Here is a 19,194-nt window from a genome sequence, read left to right on the forward strand (position 1 = left end):
GTGCAGGAGGTCGTGGGTTTGATCCCCCGACCCCTTGACGCCTGCTGCTGTATATTTTGAGTTTGCGTGTCTCTCTCCCCGTGGTCACGTGGGGTTTTCTCCGGGTCCTCCAGTTTTTTTCCTCCATTTTGAATCAATGTCCGTTTAGAGTATTTGGTGACTAAACATTTACACGTAATAAGCCACTTTGTTGAGACTATCATTTGTGGCCAGGTCACTTCTAAAAAAGAGCTATATAGCTCAGTGTGCCTTACCTGATAAGACAAATACACATTTTGTTTAGAATGTCTAAATGTTGTCTTTTTTTTTTATCAAAAATAACATTTATTTGAGGATAACAACAATATTCCCTCCATTGCTTTTCCTCTCTTTCATATAATGAAAGAGAATCGTTGTGGGAAATGAATTTTTGCACATCTAATGTCGAGCAGTGCGTGTGCCGATACTGCATGGATTGTTGCATCATGGGATTGCAGTTGGAGGAGGCTTTCATCCAGCAGTGGATTGATAATGGCTGATGATTTAACTATGTAACACAGCCAGGCAATGGAGGAGTGGTCTTTAAGAGTCCGGCGACCATGGGGTAGAAATATTTAATTATACTGTCACGGCCGATCTTGTAGGTCGCATGTCTACTGTGCAGCACCTGCTGGGCTTAGCAGATGATAGAACACAGGCTGCAAAGGCTCTGTGTGTGCGGTGTGCGATTTAGCAGTGGCCGCGCAGCAGGTTGGCACGCCGCAGTGATTTAACGCGCTGCGCTACGAAACCAGCGACCCGAGGTCGATTCCCGCTCACGGCCAACACCAGTGAAAATTACCTGTCCTGGGCCTTTCCTCGGTCGGTTCATTCTTAAATGAGTACCTTGGTGCGGTGTGTAAAACATCGCCACTCGGGAGACAAAGGCAGCCCGGGCGTGATGTTGGCCATCCACCCCTTCGTCTGCTGTGCCAGCCTTCGTAAGTGCTGATCGCTCACAGCGCTTGCCCCTATAGTCTATTAAGGCTATACAGGGGATATTTGTCTTTGTACGTGTGTGTACGTGTGTTTCCGGAATGTTTACTCCGGAGATATGAAGGGGAGGGATACTTCAGGGGTAGCCTCACATACGAACAAATTACCCACAATTTGCCCGATCTCATTAGATGTCGGAGGCTAACGGTTGAGCGTGGATTGCGTGCGAACAGGGGCGGGGACCATGCATGCCAGGTTTGTCATAGGCATCTGTGGGGCTGTTTGGTGGGCAGCAATTCGACAGTCTTAATGGTGGAGACCACGTGATGTTAACTTGTCTCAATGTGGTATTGAAAATGCTGTACGTAGATTAGACCATGAATTGGAACAGTCTGAGAATCAGTTTTCCCCTTTTTTTTCTGGCAACAAAACAGGTGTTAAGATGTTAAAACACCAAACTTAAACCTTTTACAAGGAATCATGTTTGCATTAACCACAATACTTGTGGTCAGAATGCAAAAAAAAAGTACTCTGACAATATATGCATTGTCTTGGAAACTGATTGGTCCACACCAGAGACAGCTTTCTTTTGAGCTTCGTCTCAAAACGGTGTTAGACCAGAGGACGCCAAAAGGCGTACACAGCACAAAGACAACGCACTATCGGAGTAATGAGAGCTCGGGGTGAGTAGCGACACCATGATTTAGAACATATTCTTGGTTCTTTCGGTAAAGTCACGTAGAAGGGAAATAATAAAATAATAATGAAAATGAAAAAAGTGGCGGTTTAAAAAATCAATTCTTGCTCTGGTTTTCACACCTGATGGTGATTGCTTGTGTTGCAATCAAAACGTCGTGAGAATTGTATTGTTTTATGTTTATTAATGTATTATTTTCCTTCTACGTGACTTTAGCGAAAGAACCAAGAATATGAATCCCTGCAGTCACGAAAGCTTTAAATGGAAATGATTTACAACCGTCTGTTCAGGCTGTAATGCGGTGGGGATGTCCGTCTCTGATTTCACAGTACGGAGCGGACGTGCACGCCCGCGACGCGCACGGTCACTCCGTGCTCGCGTACGCGCGCCGGGGCGGCAGCCAGGAGTGCCTGGACATCCTCACGCAGCACGGCTGCGTCGACGAGCCGCACGTCTCCCCTCCGAGCCGCGAGGGCTCCCTCAACCCCACCCCCAACCTGGCTCGCCGCAACAACAACTACAGCAACAACGCCGCCGGCGGTGGTGGCGGCAGCTTGACGGCACAAAACGCCGAGTCGGTCGTGGGCGGTGCGCAGCAGCAGCAGCAGCAGAGGTTCGAGTCTCCGGTGTCGAGCTGGAGTCCCTCGGAGCAGTGTGCAGGAGCCGGCTATGCACCGCACGCCTCCGCGATGCACTCTTCTTCCCAAGCGCACAGCAAGGGAAGGGCCTTTGACTTTGTGGCTCTGAGCGGACATGCGAGCGGCAACAGCAGCAATGGGCGAGGCTTTGACCCGGGAAGTAATGGCAGTGGACGAACAAAACTGTGATACTCGGTGTGATGATGTTTTTTTTTTTACACTATGTATATTGTAATTGTATAATTTTTTTGACCGTGCTTTATTTGCTATTACAAATGTAATTGGTGGGGTGGGGAGGGGGGAGGTTTCTGTCTGTGTAAATCAAACTGCTTTGCAAGGTTTTATTGTGGTCTGTTACACAAACGAAGCGGGGCCTGAATGACATCTAAAACAAACGTGTGTTGCTGCGTAGGTTGTTTCCACGGTTGCACCGTCACAGCTCTCTGCGACGCATTTTCACAGCATGTACCGCGCGAGTTGTTCTGCACGGCGTCCGAACGTTTTCGCTGCACGTGGAGGGAAACTTTACCAGGTGAAGTCCCACTGAGCTGCAATGATCTCTTTCAGAAGCGACCTGGCCACAAATGATAGCTCAATGAAGCATCTTAACATCATGTGGAAATTGATAGCAGCCAAATACTCGAAAATGCACGTTGATTCTAAATGTGGAGGGAAAAACTGGAGGACCCAGAGAAGAATCCACATGACCACGGGGAGAACACGCAAACTGGATCTAACACTCCACGACCTCCTGTAAACTAGGCGAAGCATTTAACATCTCGCCACCGTGCTGTGGAGACCACCTTCAGTTCCTGATGTTGTCCGTCGTGTATGGCAGCATGTGTGCTAGCAGCGTCCTTCAGAACTCGTTCCTTAAACGTTTCTGCCTGAAAAGGCTCACAGGACGTGGAGTGAAACATCGGACGTCATGCCAACCAAAACGGCGGTACAATCCCGAAACACTTTGGAGCACTAAACCAACATGTAGTTTGGAAATTATAAAACAAACGACTTGCGGGGGTGGGGGAAAACGCTAATGTTTTGTGAGGTTGGAAGGGAAGATTGTGCATCTAGAGTAATCTCAAGTGACATGTTTTCTCACACCTGGAAGCCAAATGGCAGTGAAAAATGTTACGTTGGAATATTATTAAACTGATTTTAAAAATATTTTTTTTCCCCCAACCTCATCGTGTGAAACGACTTCTAAGTGGTGGGGAGTACAAAATATGACTTTGAGCAAGCCTTTAAATATTGTCAGTATTTTACCATCATTTGAAATTGCACTGTTTAAAAAAACAAGTTTTTTTATTATACTTTTTTAGTATTTCCTATGAGCCCGTTGTTATCATTATCGCTGTTTTTTGTTTGTATTATATTGTGCACGGTTGTAGCGTTATAACCAGGCTCGTCGTTTTTTTTACATTCGGACCCAAAACTACGCTTGTGTACCATTTGTTACTGCCAGATATGTCTCAATTCATAATGAATTGTATCTTGCCATGTGTAAAAAGAATGATGCAATCTCCTCTTACTGTAGCTTACTTGGTCTTTAAAATTATCGCATGGAGCAAGTTACTTGCATTCGATCCAGGACGGCAAAGATGGAGCACACAACACCTGAGGATGTTGTTGTTCTTGGCTGGGCAGCCAAGCACATTCGGGACCAGTGAAACCCCCCCAACATTGTTGTGTGTGTGAATTACCTTGGCTTTTCGCAGCTATCAAATACTACGTAGAACTTATCCACAGTGCTTTGTCAATTCACTGCTGGACGAACGCCTCTCCGCCGTGCCGTGTCGGTCGTTGCAGTTTGACCGGACGTCACGCTGGTCAATGTGGGGTCCGTGAAGACAGAGGCAAAACGACCAGTTCAGATATCGCTTACCAATGATGTTGGCTGTGGCTGAGAATCCAATTCAGGTCGGCAGGCTCGTCGCGCAAATACTCCAACCGCTGTATCACTGCTTGACCAAAAAATAATACATGCTGCGGTGTAAAAGCAGACTGCAAGTCGGTGGGAGAAATATCCTCAAATGTCCACTGCTGGTTTGTGATTGTGATAGAATGGAATGGCAGCCATATGAGGGAATAGCAGGCAAAGGAGGGATCGTACCTGAGAAGGATGACCGTCGCAAACGATTGCCCTCATGTTAAACTCCACCAAGTCGCCATCAGTCGCCTGTACCAAGTACTTTGTTGTTTTACGCAAGCATGGTGTGACTGGTATCTACGTTGTATATCAGCCATGGTCTAGCCACTGCTGGATGAGAGCCTGCCTGTGCCGTTGCCATCAACCGCTCTCTCTTGCGTTGCCTTGATCCATCTTGTGACCTCCCTGCACACGAGCTGATCTCAACTATCCGTAGCTGCTGTTGTCGTCACCTCGGATGCATTCTTGATGAAGTTCTATCATACTCTGAAGTTCATTTCCATTGGTTGCTATGTTGTAAGAAAATCGGAGATGGTTGTTATGTTCTCCATTGGATGTTCATGCCTTAATCTATCCATTCCAAATATTGGACCGGGTAGAGCATTTTCACAGTCGGGGTCGGCAGGTCGTGCGTAGCGGCGCAAAGTGTGCGTACCATTACAGCTTCCAAAAAATATCTGGCCAGTGTGGAGCAGTAGCCTTCTGCAGGGCTCAACCTTTCCCTGATATGAAGCATTCGCCATTTGTACATAAACTTACTGCGACAGGGAGAATGTCATGTCAGAAAAGACAAACAATTGATTTTGGTTTTCCACTTCATAATCGTCCGGCTCAATTTGCTATTCACGTTTTTTTTTTATGTAGAGGTGGCCGGGCGGATCTGGAGGTCAACGTTGAGCTGGCATCACTTAGATCCTGGGTCTGGATTCATGCAGCCACCTGTAATTAACACAGGGTTCTCAAGTCTAGGCAGTTCATGGGCTTTGCCGGGCAACAAAGGCTATACACACACAATACCCCAGTCGTGCAATTGAACATCTATACATTTGCCAGTAATTTATTGTAAGAATTAATTCTCACCCACTTGTCGCTGCAGAAATTGAGTTTCAAACATTTCTCTAACGTCACGACGTACAGAACATTGGAGGTCGTGTGGTCACAGGCATTTGCTGTATATCTTGATTTGAAGCTTTCGTGACTGCAGGAATCCATACTCTTTGGTTTTTTCCGTAAAGTCACGTAGGTATAAAATAAAATAAATCACGACGTTTCGGGCGCAACACAACCGTTACTCTCATTTCAAACATTTTAAAACAGTCTGCCTCAGCAGCAGACCATGCTTTCCCACCTGATGACGGACGCCCGAAACGTCGTGATTTATTTTATTTCATACCTACGTGACTTTACCGAAAAACAATCAAAGAGTATATATGCTGTATATGTAAACAGGTTTTTAGTTTAAAGCAAATATAGTTTGTGTGTTTGGATTCCTTGCTGGGCCAATACTAAATTACATTGCTGTTACCGGTTTTGGCGGTGGGATTGGGTTTTCTCACAGCGCTTATCTTTGGCCTATTTCTGGCCAAAGCTAGCTGACGTTGTTGGTGGCGGTGGCGTGATATCTGAACCATGCTGGGCGAACTGCGCCATGACCAGCATGGTGATGTATGGTCAAGCAAATCTCATTAATGTAGGGAGGCCTTCATCCAGCTGTGTTGTTGACAAAGGGCTGTGTGTGATTAATTATTATTGGTGCTAGACAAACATGTTGACCGTGATACACATCCACAATTCCAGACTGATGCTGTGTAATGTGTCCTGCAAATGTATACTCAAGGGCGGAAATGTTGACTTCGTTATTTTTTTATTCCCTCGATAGAGGTTCTGGTAGTTGCTTAGGCGTTTCGTAACCAAAATACAAGACTTAAAATCTTAAATGATATGCAATGTGTAACGTGTAATGTAGTGTCTAAATGTGACTATCTTAAGGCTCCATATCATGTCAAGAACGATGTTCTAGAAAACCGTGATAACAATTGTATGTTATAGGAGAGCATTACAAACCTACCATTGTAACATTACAACTCTTACAGATGCAAAACATTTCACCACTGTCCGATGTCACCCTGCCCACTGTGCTCCCCATCTGGGGAGTGGTGGCGCAGTGGTTTGCACAAAATCAGAATATTTTATTTTTACTGGAGGAATCCGATGAGCTACACAGCTCTTTTTCACAGCTGTACAGTAGGGGCACGGGGTCAGGACGGGACAACAAACATTGCACTCTGAACCTGAATCCATTCCCGGCCATGGCTAACATCAGTGGTGAATTGATTTTGATTTCGATTTCTCAAGTCAGTCTCGGACCCCCACCCCCCCCCATCCACACCACCCCCTTTGCCCAGGCCGCACGGACCATCGTGGTGAAGTATGGTCAAACTACGCCCATGAGCGACACAGCGTGTGGAGGCCTTCATCTATGCAGGGGGGTTAACAAATGCCGATAAATGATCGTGAATTATTATAACACTACAAAGTCATACCTGTCAACCCCCTCATCAGTGCCCTACCTTATTACAGACCAATTCAGATCGTATTGGTCACCCCCGTGCCCCTAATACATCTCAACGTTCATCCTACAAAGTCACATCGCAAGGGAGAAACACAAACACATTGACACAAAATGTTGCCCGTATCGAAACGGCTGTATGCCGTATGGACCTGAAAACTCAATTTCCCTGGACAAGAATACGGGCTAAAACCGTACGGGTTGACAGGTATGCAACATCGTCATGTGCGGGTCGATATCCATTCATATTGTCCATGCTGATCCATTTATAGGTACCCCACTAAAATAGACAAATTCTTGTAAAAAAAAACTACGTTTTAATTCAAAGTCTCCACACATCTCCCACCTCACTCTACATGCTCGTTAAATATTTTAACACCTCCCCCCGCCGCCCCATCCCGTAACATCCTCTATATAGCCCGTGTGATTTGCTTACATTACAATCTTGCGTAAGCTGAAGGCATGGGGGGGGGGGGGAGAGTGATTAATGGTGTAGATATCCACTGGGTATCTATAAATGCATCACCCTCTACTGAACGCTGGTTTATTTAAATGGCCTGTCCGTTCTAGAGATTCGGAAACGTAAATGCATTAACAAATAAAATAAAAACCCTCATCTCCCGCTTTAACGGATGAAATAACGACGGTAGAGACAGTTTTATTTGGAGAAGTTGTAAAAATGAGACATTGTAAAATGAAGAACAGTCACAGGGGTGGGTGGGTGGCTGGAGGGGGGAGGGGGTGTTATTCCGTGTTCAGTTAACACCAACTCAACGTCTTAAGCCGCTTGTTTCAATAAAAGTGCTTAATGCAATTCATCGGTCAAGTACTTCACAAGCAACGATTCGTGACGTCTCGCCGTGCCCCGGGGTCGCTGTCGTGGTGCGCACGCATGGACTTGCCACCTCGAAGGGCGTCCCGTTAGATTCGATCTTCTCGGTGTCCACCGACCATGCCCGCTGCTGTGCGCCCAGCACGGCTACGTTGGCTAACACGACAGCCACTCGATCAGCAAGTCGCGTTTGTGCGGTGGGGTAAAGTGTGGGTATGGGGAGCGGTGGAGCGCACTGCGCTACGAACCCGACGACGCGAGTTCTATTCCATGCGCGCGGCCACGCACAACCAGCGACGATTAATATGAACCGGTGCTGGGCCTCCCCTAGGTCGACTCGGCCTCAAATGAGTACCTGGTGCGGTGTAGAAACATCGCCACTTAGGGAGACAAAAGGTGGTCAGGGCGTGGTGATGGCCACCCCATCCCCTCGTGTGCCGTGCCGGCCTTCATAGGGGCTGCTCGCAAAACAGCGCTTGCCCCCAAAAGTCTGGTAAGCCTTAGCCAGAGTGGAAGAGTAGGCCAAATTACCCTCTTTAAAAAGAGGCGCTCTCGAGTTGTCTATTGAGAGGTCCATCCGCAAGCAAAGTGGCACCAGCAAAAAGCACTTTCAGGGCTCTGGCACTGCGCCTTTCACCTCTCTGCCGCTCGGTCAAAAAACGTTTCGCTGCGAGAAGTTGTCGGCAGATCCTCACCATGTCGCAGGAAACTCGCCGTGTGAAATACTCAACGAAGATTCACGTGATGTAAGTACAGATATCAAATTCAGTGTACAGTACAAGTTATATGTTTTATATACATATATACATTTCAGAAACAAGTCGTCGATTTGCTGATGAATTGTGAGCATAACTTTTAAACCCTACCCAACTGCATACATGCCGCGCCGTATATTTACAATCAACATGTACGTTTGATTATTTAAATATTAAACATTATTTAAATACACTTCTGCGGACTCTTGGTTTGACTACTACTGCTGCTGCTTGTGACGAAATCACGTCTCTGCATTCGCCGCAGTATCGGCAAGTTGCTGGGAGTCCTGAATGTGCTGCTCAAGTTGCTCATGATCGGAATGTCCATGTGTTTGGTACTGCGTTAGCTGATGTAATAACAGCCATAGAGGGTTCACGTGGGGATTGGCTTGCCGGTCCCGCTTTGTAGTCAATAAGGGATGAGCTCGGGAGCATGGCCTCGGCGTGATCACGGCATGTTAGCAGGGGTGATTGGCCTGGCCAATCGGGGCCTCAGCTAATGAGAAGCCGGATCAGAGGCGTGGTCCCGGGATTGACAGGGAACCATCGGGAACGGTCAACGCTGTCTATGGAGGATTGGCTGGGGGGTACCACGTGACGAAGGGATTAAAAGAGAGAGGAGTCACGCGCGTACGGGGGCTCTGGGTGCCACGTGCGCGGTGGGGACTTGGCGGGAAGTCTGCCCTCTCTCCGTTGTCTGTCAGCAACGGGGAGTGTGTGAAGTGTAACTGTGGAAGTTGAAAATAAAAAGGACTGATTCCGGAAGCCGTCTCAAGAAGGTTTATTACACTGATGATGCTGCTTATGATCTTCATGCTCCGTTTGCTGCTGCTCCTGCTGCGGTTCCTCTTGTTCCGTGTGCAGATCCAATTGCTGCTGATGATGCTGCTGATGTTTTCCACGCTCATTTTGATGCTGCTGCTGATTATGATGATGGTGACGCTGCCGATGAAGCTGCTGATGATTATGTTGCTGCTGCTGCTGATGTTCTTCATGCTCCGTTTGCTGATTCGGCTGCTGCTGCTGATGATGGTGACGCTGCCGATGAAGCTGTCGATAATCATGCTGCTGCTGATGTTCTTCATGCTCCGTTTGCTGATTCGGCTGCTGCTGCTGTCGATGCTGCTGCTGATGCTGCTGCTGCTGCTGCTTCTGTCCGCTCTCAGCCTGCAGCTGCTGGTGCTTGTTCTGCTGATGCTGCCCTCGGAGAGCGAAGCGGTGCACGTGCACGGGAATGGGAACCACGATGCGTGGGTTTCTCGACGGCTCGCCGCTCCTTGCGGCGCCGTTGCCGGCCTTGACGCGCTTCCACTTGGCCCTCCTGTTCTGAAACCAGATCTTCACCTGCACCTCGCTCAGACGCAGCGTGTGCGCGATCTGCGAGCGCTCCGTCAGAGACAAGTACTTCTTCGAGTGAAATTCCTTCTCGAGCTCCAGCAGCTGCTCGCTGGTGAAGGCTGTGCGGCGCCGTCGACACTTGTTGGTGGTGCTGTTGGTGGTGGTGTTGGTGGTGGTGGTGCTGGTCACGGATAGCCCAGCAGCTACCGCCGCCGCTTCTGCTGCTGCCTCCTGCGCGGCCACCAAACTTTGGCCCGTGTCTTGTGGTCTTGCGAGGGCTCCATCCTCCAAAGTCGTCGTCGTCTTCCGCTGCTGATGCTCTTTCTCGCTATTCGCAAACGGCGAAGGGCGGGACGCAGAGACGAGTCCACCGCAGATGGACGTTGGCACGCAGCCGTGAGTCGAGGAGACGTTTCGGCTCAACATTCGAGTTGTGAATGATGATGGTGGTGGTGGCGGCGGTGGTGATTTTAGAACGCACGGTGGAATTGTAGCAGAAGTCGTGTCCGCCCACGAGTCACCATCGGCATCATGGTCGTCGAAGGCGCCCTTCTCGCGTTCGCCATCGAGACGCGTGCCACACAGCACTGCGAGGCAAGATCCGACGACAGCATCGCGGTTACAAGGAGACAAACACAGACACGTGCGTGGCGCCACGCGAAGTGCGACGAGGTGGATGAGAGGGGAGGGTGGCGTCCCCAACCACCCCCCTGCCCCCGTGAGGTCGACGGGGTGGATGTCAAAGCCACGCACGCATGTGCCGAGTTGATAGCCAACCGGTGTGTTTTTTTTGGGGGGATTCTGTATCACATTGTGTTCGGTTGTGCGATGTACGACTTTTCGCTGCACCCGTTCTGGGAGCTTCTCATCGACTGAAACCAGATGTTCAGCCACCGGAAGATGCTCCCCCCCCAGCAACGTGGGGGGGGGGGGGGCGAAACGTCGGGACATTATGCCGAACGACACGCGGTACGGCCCCAAATCACAGCGGAGAGCCATGCACGTGTTGAATTCACACTCGGAATCTTTATTCGAGTGGAGGAATCCGATGAGCTATGAAGTTCTTTTCCACACACGATCTCACAGAATGTTTCCTGCGTAGGCTGAAGTAGGTTGTAACGTGACCGGTTACCACAGCCACGGCGACAAGGGTTAGTATACTGGATGTGGTGTTCCGGATTCGTAATTCGTTTCTCAGTCACGGATCCGAAGAGACCCGGCTGGAATTTAAGACCCGAAGTGCCACAAAATTTAAGTTGCCCATAAATTATTTTGTTTTCATTCACGTGCAGCGAATTCGCATTTAAAAGCAACAAAATGCATTTTTGGATGTGAACACTCATTTCAAAAGTTTGTGGAAAACATACTCGTTGGTTCTTTCGGTAAAGTCACGTAGGTAGAAAAAATCATAGATCACAACGTTTCGATCGCAATAACAAGCGACCGTCTTCAGGTTTGACTTTACGGAAAGAACCCAAGAGTATGGATTCCTGCAGTCACGAAAGCTTCAAATCAAGATTTGTGGAAAACATTTTCAGAACAACACGTATAGCATAGTGTATAGTTACATCATGTCGTCTAGCGATTCCGTTTGCCCGAAGTCTGATTAGACATTGTATTCTCAATTCGAGATAATGACTTTAAACCCCCCGCCAAACCTCCTACGCATTTCACAAGTAGTACTAATCGCATATCTGCATTTCCCATAAATATGCTAAATTCCTATTGATATGCACATTTTTTTGTCAAGGCGCCCTTCCCCCCTCCATCCCAACTTAAATAGTCGCTCCAGGCCTGGAGTGTGTCATTCAGACTCTGTCTACTCGACAGACCTGCTCTCCACCTGAGGACGGCTGCTTGCGTTGTGGCCGAAACGTCGTGAGAATTATTTTATTATGTTTTATTTTTATTTTATTATTTCCATTCTACGTGACTTTACCGAAAGAACCAAGAAGATCGAGATAAAATGATCGTGCACTTGGGATCACTCCGCACGGCACGTGGTCACCCTGTGACCAAGCGAGACGCGTGGAATGTGCCCAATCTCGCTAACACATCGGGAGCAAGCTCAGCAGGCGTTGAGCCTGGACAATGGCTTTGGGTGGGTGGCCACCGTTTGCAATCAGGTTGTCAAGAGAGGCTGCGTGGTGAGCAGTAGGGAGCAGTCCAGCAACGTCAATTGTTGTACAGTATCGATTTAAAGCTTTCGTGACTACAGGGATTCATCTTCTTGGTTCTTTCGGTAAAGTCACGTAGAATGTAAATAATAAAATAATTCTCACGACGTTTCGGCCCCAACGCAAGCAGCCGTCCTCAGGTGGAGAACAGGTCTGTTCTCTGTCTTCTCGACAGACCTGTCTGTCTTCTCGACAGACCTGTTCTCCACCTGAGGACGGCTGCTTGCGTTGTGGCCGAAACGTCGTGAGAATTATTTAATTATGTTTTTATTTATTTTATTATTTACATTCTACGTGACTTTACCGAAAGAACCAAGAAGATGTTGTACAGTACTTCTGTGTGTCCCGGGTCTACGCTTCCCGCTTTCACCACCCCGCACTGACCAGCGTGGTGGAGTATTGTCCAATAACCCTCCTCTCCCCCCAATATGAAGCGCACAGCGTGGGGCGGCCTTCATCCAGCTGTTGATCGATTCAAAGCGCTGCACGTGCAGACTTGGCTGGCTTTATATCCTTTCGAGCCCAGTACAAAACGTGCCGCCCCCTTCCCTGTGCCGACGCGATGTCACTTGCAGGGTTCTCCGAGCTGGCTCCGCGACATCCGCTTACGCGGGCCGCTCTCTGCCCTTTGAGAGTTCCAAATTCAATTCGTTCATTCTTCGTCTCTGAAACGATGCCAATAGCTCAATCGGGGGAATTTTTTTTGCGTGGAGAAAACGATTTAAAAAAAGGGAAATTAACACACGTATCTAACCCCCCACCCCACCCCCCGTACAATATTTACGCACCTGAGCGTCGCGACGTGTGCCGTGATGACGGCGGTGGTTGTTCTTGTTGTTGAAGAGGTGACGAGCTCTCTTGCCACTCTCTCGTCTTGTTCGCCCTCTCCTCTCGCCCTTCCCTCCTCTCGCTCGCCGCGTCTTCCTCGCCCGCATCTCCGCCTCCTCCTCCTCCCTCCCTGCCGCGAGATGCCGCGGACCGCGCGCCCAAGCCCCGCGCCTCCTGCACGTGGGCGCACCTCGGCGACCCGACCCCAAAGGGCAGAGCCAGACTCTGGTACGACCTGGTCACGCAGGTCACGGACAGGCAGCAGTGCGGTGCGGGCTGACCCAGCGGCAGCTTCAGGGGCATGGTGGGCAGCGGGAAGGGCAGCGGGCACAGGGCTGGATGCAGCGCGCTGCCCGGGTACGGTTCGGGGACTCCCGAAATAGGAGGGCACGAAGCCAGGGAAGACGATTCGGCCAAAAGGTGACAGCGGCGATGATGATGGTGATGACTGGCGACGACGGTATTCGTACGCACGTGGACGCCAACAGAGACTCGATGCTGAACCTCGCAGTTGCAGTTGCGCGCCCTTGAGCCATCACGTCTTACCCCCCCCACCCACACACACACAGCCGGCGGATTCCTCGAAGTATTGGTCGGCTGTCACAGCACCAACTCGTGGAGCGAAGAACTCGCCGCGTGGACCGTCCCCCGTCCGTACGGCTGCGCGCCCCCCCCCCCCCCCCGATGTTAATGAACACGCAGCAAGCGAGAGAATTGAAATGCAGCGACGTGGTCCGAGGACTACTCCAAAGTGGCGTGAGATTGCAAGACGCGCACCGTTTGTGCTTCGCTGCCTCAGACTCCTCCTTCTCCCCCCCCCTCCTCCCACAACCCCCCAGTACCATCAGCACCCCCCCCCCCCCCAAGCTTTGCTCATCGAAATGATCATCATCATCATAATGCAGATACCGCGTGGGGATGGATGCACACACGAGCACACACGCGGGGGGGGGAGGTTCATATCGCCCTCTTCCCCGGCTCTGGTTTTGGTTGGCGACCCAGGCGATTTTGTTGTTGTTTTATTTTTGAATCCGCAACCGGCACACCACGTCCAGTATACTACACCTCGCCTCATATTCTCGGGTCTTCCGGTAAAGTCACGTCGCAAATAACACGCAAATATTATGTACGCGACTTTACCGAAAGACCCCAAAGAATATGAATTCCTGCAAGACGGCTGCTTGCGTTGTAGCCGAAACGTCGTGAGAATTATTTTATTTTTATTATGTTTTATTTTTATTATTGTATTACTTCCCTTCTACGTGACTTTACCGAAAGAACCAAGAAGATGAATCCCTGTAGTCACGAAAGCTTTAAATCGAAAAGTCACGAAAGCTTCAAGTCAAGATTGACACCTCGCCTCCATCGCCCTCGACTAACTACCCGAGACGAAATATTCCAGCGACAGCTTTTAAGCCTTTGCCCACACGCGCACATTGTCTACGCACAACATCGTGACATGTTGTCGTAGCGTACACGATTCCTCGTGGAGGTCACGCGCAGCCAGCACCACGGAAAGCACGACCGTCGCCCTGCACTGCGGCAGCTTTTGCGGCAGCAGTTCGCACTCTGTGACATCCGTGGCACATCAGCGCGAAACGGGGTCAGCGGCGTGAAAAAGGGGGGCAAAGACGGGGCGAGGTGAGCGGCGAAGGGAGATGCCGGGACGGAAGGCTCCCAAGGAAGGCAGACGATGACGGGGCACACGGCTCAGGATGAGCAGCAGCAGCAGCAGGGAGGACTGACGGAGCGACGGGGCAGGAGGGAGGGAGGGGAGGGAGAGAAAAGACCGAGCCGAGATGGGGGTGATGAAGACGATGATGAGAAAGGGAGGGGAGAGAGAGAGGAAGGAGCAACCAGAAGTGATGTGCACGGAGCGGAGTGTGTTTTCACAGGGGGTGGGGTTCAGACAACAAAGATCCCCCGTATAGCCTGAACAGACTGTTGGGGAAAGTGCTGTTAGCGAGCACCTGTGAAGGCCGGAACGGCACACGAGGGGGTGGGTGGCCAGCACCACGCCCGACCGCTTTTGTCTCCCCAGTGGCTATGTTTACACACCGCACCAGGTACTGATTTGAGGCTGAGTCGACCTTAAACGAGGCCCAGAACCGGTTCAGATAATCGTCACCGTTGTTGGCCGTGCAACGGGAATCGAACACGGGTCGCCGGGTTCGGAGCGCAGCGTAGCGCTAACTGCTGCGCCACCGCTCAGAGTGGGGGGTGGCCACACACATCAGGAGGCCTGGAGGTGATTCAGAGGGATGGGAACGCGTCCACAGGAGTTTGAGGAAGTCGCGAGCTTAAGGAGTCTTTTTGAAATACAGGGTGCTTCAAAAAAATGTTAACACGTATATGGTACTATCGTTTTTAATGGGAAAAGAACGGATAATACACTCTAACATGATAACAGGTATATGTTAATAGCTTCAAAAAGTCAAAGTCTCCACTCGTTCGCAATTAGTCAACACGTGCCTGGAATCTTGTCCAGGTGGTCTCCAGAGCCCGGAAGCAGCACATGTATTGTGGTTTTGTTGCAAATTCTCAGAAGTGTTAACATTGTTTTGAAGCACCCTGCACTGACGCGCGTCACCATGATATGTCTGTGGACCACGAGCTCGCTCCGGTTGCACTCGAGAGGGAAACTCAACACGATGCAGGCTCCGCGTGCAGAGCCTTGGCTAATCCACTGCTGGATGAGGGCCTGCCCACTCCATTGCGGGGGCATTTAAACCACAGGCTGGGTCAGTTCAGGGGAAGGCAGGGAGCATCAAAGTAGAGCAACAACAGATGAGTTTGCCGTGCCGACTTCTCTCGTTCACCACGTGGCAGCAGGCTGCGTGACTCCCTGTTTGTGTCTGGCGGTCACAACATTCACGCACTATCCTGCCTCGATCCTGCTCAGCTGCCCAGGTTTCATGAGATCGGTTGCAATTTTACCAATTTCACTAGCTGGCCCAAACAAAATGCGAGTTCATGTGTCGATCATTATAGCTTACCGTTCAAATGAGTAGTTGTACACGTGCCGTAATGTATCATTGCCAATGTGATATTTTGGTAAAGCCCCTATGATGATGCTGTACCACAACGTGGCAACGTCGCTCCCCCCTCCCGCACTCAACACCGCACCTCCGATTGGCACGGTTGGCTACGTACGGTGCGCATGAAGTTCAACACTCATACACTCACCCACTCACTCACCCACCCAATCACCCACTCATTCACCCACCCACTCACCCACTAATTCAGCCACTCACTCAGCCACTCACCGTTAGCTACGTACGGTGCGAAGTTTAACATCCATATACTCGCACACTCACTCAGCCACTCACTCACTCAGCCACTCACTCACCCACTCACCCACTCACTCAGCCACTCAGCCACTCACCGTTAGCTACGTACGGTGCGAACGAAGTTCAACATCCATACACTCACCCACTCACTCAACCACTCACTCAGCCACTCACCCACCCACTCACGGTTGACTACGTACGGTGCGAACGAAGTTCGACATACAAACAATGGACGAGTGGAATACCTGGTCTCTGGGCCCGCGGATCATAAGGGACACGGTTCAGCGGCATGAAACAATTCCCCCTTCGATTTAAAGCTTTCGTGACTGCAGGGATTCATCTTCTTGGTTCTTTCGGTAAAGTCACGTAGAATGGAAAGAATAAAATAATAAAAAGTAAAACATTATAAAATTATTCTCACGACGTTTCGGCCACAACGCAAGCAGCCGTCCTCAGGTGAAGACCAGGTCTGTCGAGGCGACAGCGTCCGAGGACGGCTGCTTGCGCGTTGTGGCCGAAACGTCGTGAGAATTATTTAATTATGTTTATTATTATTATTTTATTACTTCCCTTCCACGTGACTTTACCGAAAGAACCAAGAAGATGAATTCCCCCTTCGTTTCATCTCTAAATCCAGGTAAAACGGAGACCGATTTTTCAACTCGAAGATGTTTTTTCGTTTCGCGACGGGCCATCGTGTACGCGACGGGCTGATTGCTGCATCATTCTTAGCGCGTTTGCGCCGCGCAGTGGACTGTCAAGGGAATGCACATGCTCGTAAAACAATGACACCGTGCCTCATCCGAGGTCCATTGCCCCAAAAAACGTCGCCTCGTGGTTTCTTTTACTTGAGTTTGTGCCTACGTCTTCTTGGTTCTTTCGGTAAAGTCACGTAGAAGGGAAATAATATAATCATAAAAATTTAACATAATAAAATAATTCTCACGACGTTTCGGCCACAACGCAAGCAGCCGTCCTCAGGTGAAGAACAGGTCTGTCGGAAAGGCAGCGTCTGAATGACGTCTGAATGACGCTGTCTTTCCGACAGACCTGTTCTTCACCTGAGGACGGCTGCTTGCGTTGTGGCCGAAACGTGAGAATTATTTCATTAAGTTGTATTTTTATTATTTTATTATTTCCCTTCTACGTGACTTTACCGAAAGAACCAAGAAGATGAATCCCTGCAGTCACGAAAGCTTTAAATCGAAATTTGTGCCTACGCACTCATTGCCAAACGCGGTCTCACTAAATAATGAGCTTAATCATTTAAGCACCTTGCAGCAACCCTACCGCTGGATGAATGCCCCCCCCCCCCCATGCCGCGTTTGGCCACGAGGTTGTTTGACCATACTTCACCATGCTCGTCGGTACGGGATGGCAGGACCCCCCCACCCCGAAATAAAGTTATGAGACTCGGCGAAGCTTTCCTGGATAAGGCTATCGTAATTATCAGCAAATTAAATTCTGCCACGTATCAGGGTTCATCCTAGGCGTGTAAAAGTTTGACTGTAAGAGTAGGAATTGTATGTACTATATGTTGAACTTCTTTCGCACCGTACGTAACCAACTCTGCTAATCGGAGGTGCAGTGTTGAGTCTATGGGCAGTGTTGAGTCTATGGGTAGTGTTAGTCTACGAGTAATTGTTAGTCTATGGGTAGTTAGTCTATGGGTAGTTGTTATTCTATGGGCAGTGTTGAGTCCATGGGTAGTTGTTAGTCTATGGGTAGTGTTGAGTATATGGGCAGTGTTGAGTCTATGGGCAGTGTTGAGTCCATGGGTAGTTGTTAGTATATAGGCAGTGTTGAGTCTATGGGTAGTGTTGAGTCTATGGGCAGTGTTGAGTTCATGGGTAGTTGTTAGTCTATGGGCAGTGTTGAGTATATGGGCAGTTGTTAGTCTATGGGTAGTTGTTAGTCTATGGGTAGTTGTTAGTCTATGGGCAGTGTTGAGTCCATGGGTAGTTGTTAGTCTATGGGTAGTGTTGAGTCTATGGGCAGTGTTGAGTCCATGGGTAGTTGTTAGTCTATGGGCAGTGTTGAGTATATGGGCAGTGTTGAGTCTATGGGCAGTGTTGAGTCCATGGGTAGTTGTTAGTATATGGGCAGTGTTGAGTCTATGGGTAGTGTTGAGTCTATGGGCAGTGTTGAGTCCATGGGTAGTTGTTAGTCTATGGGCAGTGTTGAGTATATGGGCAGTTGTTAGTCTATGGGTAGTTGTTAGTCTATGGGTAGTTGTTAGTCTATGGGCAGTGTTGAGTCTATGGGTAGTTGTTAGTCTATGGGCAGTGTTGAGTATATGGGTAGTTGTTAGTCTATGGGCAGTGTTGAGTCTATGGGCAGTGTTGAGTCTATGGGTAGTTGTTAGTCTATGGGTAGTGTTGAGTCTATGTGCAGTGTTGAGTCTATGGGCAGTGTTGAGTCTATGGGCAGTGTTGAGTCTATGGGCAGTGTTGAGTCTATGGGCAGTGTTGAGTCTATGGGTAGTTGTTAGTCTATGGGCAGTGTTGAGTCCATGGGTAGTTGTTAGTCTATGGGCAGTGTTGAGTCCATGGGTAGTTGTTAGTCTATGGGCAGTGTTGAGTCCATGGGTAGTTGTTAGTCTATGGGCAGTGTTGAGTCCATGGGTAGTTGTTAGTCTATGGGCAGTGTTGAGTCCATGGGTAGTTGTTAGTCTATGGGCAGTGTTGAGTCCATGGGTAGTTGTTAGTCTATGGGCAGTGTTGAGTCCATGGGTAGTTGTTAGTCTATGGGCAGTGTTGAGTCCATGGGTAGTTGTTAGTCTATGGGCAGTGTTGAGTCCATGGGTAGTTGTTAGTCTATGGGCAGTGTTGAGTCCATGGGTAGTTGTTAGTCTATGGGCAGTGTTGAGTCCATGGGTAGTTGTTAGTCTATGGGCAGTGTTGAGTCCATGGGTAGTTGTTAGTCTATGGGCAGTGTTGAGTCCATGGGTAGTTGTTAGTCTATGGGCAGTGTTGAGTCCATGGGTAGTTGTTAGTCTATGGGCAGTGTTGAGTCCATGGGTAGTTGTTAGTCTATGGGCAGTGTTGAGTCCATGGGTAGTTGTTAGTCTATGGGCAGTGTTGAGTCCATGGGTAGTTGTTAGTCTATGGGCAGTGTTGAGTCTATGGGTAGTTGTTAGTCTATGGTCAGTGTTGAGTCCATGGGTAGTTGTTGGTCTATGGGCAA

General features: G+C 49.3%; 1 protein-coding gene across 3 annotated transcripts in view; it reads left to right on the top strand.

Moving 5' to 3' along the window:
• The window catches only part of LOC133349720 (arf-GAP with GTPase, ANK repeat and PH domain-containing protein 1-like), a 227,146-nt gene that overhangs the window by 75,622 nt on the left and 132,330 nt on the right, over nucleotides 1-19,194 (top strand). For 2 of the 3 annotated variants that reach the window (XM_061563407.1, XM_061563409.1), the window contains one exon: nucleotides 1,981-8,571. In XM_061563407.1, the coding sequence (XP_061419391.1) occupies nucleotides 1,981-2,478 (498 nt within the window). In that variant the 3' untranslated portion in view covers nucleotides 2,479-8,571. Of the gene's footprint in view, nucleotides 1-1,980; nucleotides 8,572-19,194 lie in introns of those variants that run through there. The other variant, XR_009755979.1, reaches the window with a different exon arrangement.

The sequence above is a fragment of the Lethenteron reissneri genome, chromosome 31, assembly GCF_015708825.2.
Source record: "Lethenteron reissneri isolate LAM-NWPU_2019-01 chromosome 31, ASM1570882v1, whole genome shotgun sequence".
Lineage (NCBI taxonomy): Eukaryota > Metazoa > Chordata > Hyperoartia > Petromyzontiformes > Petromyzontidae > Lethenteron > Lethenteron reissneri.